The 6,000-nt window shown below is 45.5% G+C and overlaps 1 protein-coding gene across 2 annotated transcripts in view; it reads right to left on the reverse strand.

Moving 5' to 3' along the window:
* HADH (hydroxyacyl-CoA dehydrogenase) overlaps nt 1-5,209 on the reverse strand; it is a 43,295-nt gene extending 38,086 nt beyond the window's left edge. The window contains exon 1 of one of the 2 annotated variants that reach the window (XM_006061874.3): nt 4,945-5,206. In XM_006061874.3, the coding sequence (XP_006061936.1) occupies nt 4,945-5,076 (132 nt within the window). In that variant the 5' untranslated portion in view covers nt 5,077-5,206. Of the gene's footprint in view, nt 1-4,944 lie in introns of both variants that reach the window. The other variant, XM_025290323.2, reaches the window with a different exon arrangement.
* Nucleotides 5,210-6,000: the final 791 nt, after the last annotated feature.

The raw sequence follows: 6,000 nt of genomic DNA on the forward strand, positions 1-6,000 counted from the left end.
ACAACCCACACAATTAGTCTTAAAATCTTTAGAATTTTAGAACTCTCCCAAGCTGACTATCAGATCTTTAAGCATTGCTAAAAGAATCTAAAATAAGAGAAGTCCTCACCAGATTAGAGCTGATGGATCTACACCAAATAAAAGCAGCTAACAATTATTAAACAGCTTCCACTGAACACATTAGTACAGTTCTAAGCACTTAGCTCATTTCCTCCCTCAGAACACTAAGAGAAGTAACACTATTTGTTGATAAGGGAAGAAGCGGAGAGAGGTTAAGAGACTCGCTCAAGATCCCCACAGCCAGGAGGAAAAGGGCTGGAACCCAACTCCAGCAGGCACCTTACAGCCTGCTCGCTTTCAGTCACACTCAGCAGAAACCATCACACACTCAGCATATCCTGGAGGAAGATACAGCACAGCGACCAGCAGCATTACCTGCCTGTGGTTCCAGGAGAGCTAGGCAGTGAGGTATGTGCCTAAGGCAGAACTGGGGAGAAGACGGAGGGAGAGGAAATGAAATTAGAAACTCAAGAAAGGGGCAGATAATTGTGAGGTCTATCCAGGATACAGCAGACAAAACCCAAAACCTGACTGAGGTACCATTTCTGCTCCTCAATGTCCAAACATATTCCATGGCATTCATTTTTCTGCCTGTCAGCCCTCCCTCTTCTAGAGTGTTCCCAGCCACACCCCAAGTCCAAAGACTAACATGTCGACAGAAGCTGATTTTACTGTCCCCAATACATCATGGAGATCAGAGAACAGCCCAATTAAGAACCCTGCGACAACACAGAAGTGAGGAAAGAACTTCACAACAAACACACCCCATGCGCCTGAGGACAAAGTTAACACCTGGGAATAAAACTATTCCCTCCATAAAGATGTCTGAGTCCCAAAGGAGAGCTTACAACTTAATGATGGTGCCAGGCTCTTGAGATCTTAAAACTTCTCCTAGGCCCCTGCTCTGCTTTCAAGCAAATTTCAACAGAGACAAATTCACTGAGGCAACAGGGAAAAAGTAAAGCTAAATAACACAAAGCAATTCTGATCATTCTTCTATTCAGCATCAGAAAATTCAGAGTTGGGGGGCAGGAAAAGAGATGGGTGAACCAATGCAGAGCCGAGAGAGGAGACTTCTAACCCACTTGAGTCCTCAGTAATACAACATCAGGGAAACATATATTTGTAGTTTAGAATACGGCTCCCCCAACCCCATCCTGTTTTAACAGCCCAAGGAGTTCTCCCCAGAAAAAATGTGCACTTTTTGCTCTTTAAGAGGGACCAAAAAAAAAAAGTCTTTGGGTGCAAACCCTGCTCCAACCCCCTTCAAGATGCCAATTCTCACTTCCTCAGAGTATGGCATACTAAAAGCAAGGTAAATCAGAAAGCTAAGAAGTCCACTCCTGAAATGTCATTCCCAGAAATCCCACTGGCTGCCCACCGGTAACTAAATGAAAGCCATAAACTCTCTGAGCTCCTTATATGAAAAAAAGGCAATGCAGGAAGCGAAGCTTAAACTCATTCTACAAATTGAAGAAATGCACAGCTAATAACTTTCTTCCTTTTTCCACTTCTTTACAAAGCAAAAAACAACCCATCCCCTACTCAAGGGTCAATTACTGGTGGAAGTTTCTTTGCTGGCCTAAATATCCAGCTGAAGATAAACTGGCAATCAGACCCAAGTAAGAATAATGTGTGAACACACAAAACAAGTTAACCTTACTTAAATATTAACCATGAGTCAGTTGTGTGTGTGTTTTTTTAATTTAAAACAAGCAAAGAACTCTTGGACAAAACAAATATACATATGGTCTGTGCTCTGATCAACTTCATATTATTAAACACAGAACTCACTTGTCTTAAATTGCTTAATTGCTTGAGAAACGTTGTCAGGCTCCCACAAAATCTAGGGTTTGTTTTTTTTTTTTTTTCATCCTACTCAACATGAACTGGAACACATGCCAAAAATGACAAAATTTTAAAGTATTAAAAATGTACATAGAACTACACCTTGATTAAAATTTAAACTACTTCAGAAAGAGTTCTGGAGAATGAAGCTAAATGCAAATTAAGGGCGTAATTTAGGTGTTACTTTGTGCTTATGCTTTTAAAGCTTTACTGAAGAGGATAAAAAATGCCTTCCCTCTTTTCAGAGGTCCCTGAACAAACTGCATTGCCAACTGGCATTCACCTTGAAGATCAAACAAGAAGGGACAGAATCATAACCAACACTCTCCATCTGAATATTACAGTCCTACCGCAGCAGCAAGATCAGAGACGGGAACGCTGTGAGGGGACGACAAAAGGACAAGGGTAAGGCCACAAAGGTAATACCCTCAAGACAGCGAGCATTCGAGTTCCTACTAAAGCCACTGCGCTAAAGGCTTGATGTGTGCTAATCCATTTGATCCCTCCACTCTCCCGGAGGCTGCTCCTACCTCAAAGATTAGTAAAATAAGGCCCAGAAGCACGTTTCCCATATCAGTACAACCAACGTGAGGCAGGCCAGCACAGGCCATCCCAGCTCCCCACAGTGAACTGAATACAATCTACAGTCGAGATGTAGCAACTAAGAAGTCTATGGCACTAAATAAGCAAAACAGATTTACCCAGTATCAAAAGCTGTAGGTCAAGGAGCATAAAGAATGAGGCAACACTGCCTCAAATGGCATGATCTAGGGTAGAGGGCAAAAACAGATCAAAGCCAACCAACTGGGAGAAAGTGGCACAGAGATATTCCTCAGGAAAGGGTGGTTCCCCTCTACAGGATTAAAACTGCCACCCACAGTGACTGAGGCTCTTTTAAACCTTGTTATGTAAGGACAGAATTACTTAAATCTTTGGTCTTTATCAACTTCTTGAATGACAGTTCCATTATATTTCCATTCTGAGGGGTAAACAGCTTTCTTTTTAACACCTTAGGTTTCAAAAGGCACACCTTGGTCCAACTATGCAAGGATGTGATCCACAAATCTGAACTGCGTCAGTGTCAAGCTCCTCCCTTCTTTCTCAGATGAAAGCTCCAACATTATACTTATAATTTAAGGTTCTACCTGTGTGCATTTTTGTACAACATAACACTCTTTTTTGGCCAATAATGGATACAACATTCTAAGAACTGAACAACTTGAATTTGTACAAAAGCTGAAATGACACTTTCAGCTTAGCTTATAATCCTCGTCTACTGATGTCTTGAAGGGACCATCAGCTTTAGTTTCTAACCCATTTCCTGTATTGTTATTGGGAGCTTAAGGCTCTAATCGGAGAAGGCGATGGCACCCCACTCCAGTACTCTTGCCTGGAAAATCCCATGGATGGAGGAGCCTGGTAGGCTGCAGTCCATGGGGTCTCAAAGAGTTTGACTCAACTGAGCTACTTCACTTTCACTTTCCACTTTCATGCATTGGAGAAGAAAATGGCAACCCACCCCAGTGTTCTTGCCTGGAGAATCCCAGGGATGCAGAGCCTGGTGGGCTGCTGTCTATGGGGTCGCACAGAGTCGGATACGACTGAAGCAACTTAGCAGCAGCAGCAAGGCTCTAATATCTTGCTACTAAGATGCTGTTTACAGGTTTTTAAGCAAATATAGTATTTTATACCTGCCCAAGATAAATCTCTCTCTCACGGCACAGGGAGATTTGGGTGGAGCAGGGATATACAAATGCACTCAACCTAAACTTTCTTTTGAGTATCATGTAGTATATAAAGTGTGGAACTTTCAAGGTTAAAGGGACTTACTCCTCCCACCTCACATATAATAAAGATTCCAGAACCCAGCACCAGGCATGTACACGATAAACAGGGTGATCTGAGAAGAAACAGGAGCATCTCAGGGTAAAACATTAATGAAATACAGATTTCAGGAGAAATTGCTCTCAAATTAATATGTTGCAAAAAACCTGCAGTGTAGGAAAGTTTAAGGTATATAGTACTACTAATAAAATATTTTTCTAAAAAGGAAGCACAGAAAACAGACGCTGTAGCTAGAAACAGACACTAAAAAAAAAAAAAAATTAAACTCTATCATGATCACTCCTCCAAGAAAAATTAGATAAATGCTCCCTGCCCACAATACAAGTAGCAAAGGGCTGAAATGCTGAGAATATTATCAGCTAAGCTATGAAAATCAGGGCTACCTGATCTGATCTAGAAAATAACCGTTAAATATCAGTAAGTAAAAATACAAGTATCACAGCGTGTGTGTGTGTGTGTGTGCGCGCGCGCCTGCTCAGTCGTGTCCGACTCTTTGCGACCCCATGGACTGCAGCCCGCCAGGGTCCTCTGTCCATGGGATTCTCCAGGCAAGAATCCTGGAGTGGGCTGCCATTTCCTCCTCCAGGGGATCTTCCCAACCCAGGACCCAGGTAATAACTGCACACCTGACCCTGAATCACAGCTCAGCTGGAACCGGGCCGAGTCCTGCAGATGCAGCGAGATTAGAGGCTTCTTCAGAGCCCTCAGTCGCCCCCTCCCCCAGTCTCCCCAGCGCCAGAGGGCACTGGGTCAAAGACATCTCGTGCAGCTGTTAGTGAAGTCTCAGGGCCTCACAAGCTCCGATTGGGTAACTTTACAAAATGCTACAAAAGTGCTGACTACTATTCTTTTCAGCAAGCAAACACTCGGAGGGGAGAAAGACCATTTAGGAGAGCAGAAAACTGCTCTGACTAACGACTGAAGAATAACTGATAAAATTAAAACTGATCGCAGTCCGGGTCTCGGGAAGCAAACCCCGAAACTGAGGCTCGGCCCAAAGACACTAGACCTTTGGAGGAGTGGAGACCCACAGGCCCAGAAATTTCAAACTACTCGGGGGAGGGTCGGGATGAAGACTCCCGTGGCGCTGGCCTCGGGCCGGACACTCCACTCCGTGTCACGGCCCGCCAGCGCCTTCCTGTCAGGACGGGCAGAGAAACAAGCGGGCAGAGGTGCCCGCGGACGGCCCACCTGGGCAATGCCGGCGCCCATCAGCCCACCGCCGATGACTGTCACGTGCTTGACGAGGATTTTTTTCGCCGAGGCCGCGGCGCTGGAGGAGGAGGACATGGAGCGCACGAACTGCCTGGTTACGAAAGCCATGGAGCAGATGGCGAAGGCAGCGACAGGCACAAGACCTGGCTGAGTAGCAACCTGCACGGAGCCCAAGAAACAGCGGCGACCCGAAGTCAGGGGGCGGAGGTCCAGGCGCCCAGGAGCCCGCGCGCCCTGGGCGTCTCCGTGACGTCATCGACGGCGGGGCGTAGCCTCGCGGCCCGCTTTCCCCATTGGCCGAGGCCCCAGGGACGGCGTTCGAACGTCCGAGCGCGGCGTCCAAGCCCCATTGGGCTGGTTCGGGCAGCCGCCGGCGTCTGGAGAACCCGAAGACCTGAACTCAGTCACCGCCGCCAGGCCAGACGCGGAGGGGCGGTTAGCGCTCGGGTACCGGCCCAGGGCAAGTGTTTCCTCGGAAAAGCCACGGACCCCTTGTAAGGGGAAGTCGGTGGTGTTGCCTTGTTGACTCCTCGCTGTTAGTCCTCGTGTATAATTCGGCGCCGAATAAATACGTGCTATTTTGCAGTGGTGATGGGGGAACCAAAAATGAGCACCTTCCATTCACGTCAGCAAATAACCAAGTCTAGGGAATATTCTAACCCAGTGCGTATTGTTCCTGCTAAAAACGGAAGGAAATAAAGTGCTCACAGCCAAAGCAATGTCTACTGACACATGAGTTTTAATGTAAAAATCAGGCCCACTAAGCGAAAGAGAGATTTAACCTTTAATTGCCCGTTTCAACTTTACATCTTTATCAATGCAGGGAACGAACGTGTGGACAGTTTAGTCAAAGAGCAACCTTTGTAGTGTAACTGATAACAATAGGCCAATTTTCTCGTGTGAGTAATTTTTAGTTACTGTGCCTTAGTAATACAGAATTTTTAAATTTTATTTTTAAATATTTTATAACGATTCGCCAACCCACCATCAAAAGTCGGCCTTTTCCTATTGGAAGTAACTTACATAGTGAAT

Source organism: Bubalus bubalis, chromosome 7 (assembly GCF_019923935.1).
Source record: "Bubalus bubalis isolate 160015118507 breed Murrah chromosome 7, NDDB_SH_1, whole genome shotgun sequence".
In the NCBI taxonomy this organism is placed as follows: Eukaryota; Metazoa; Chordata; class Mammalia; order Artiodactyla; family Bovidae; genus Bubalus; species Bubalus bubalis.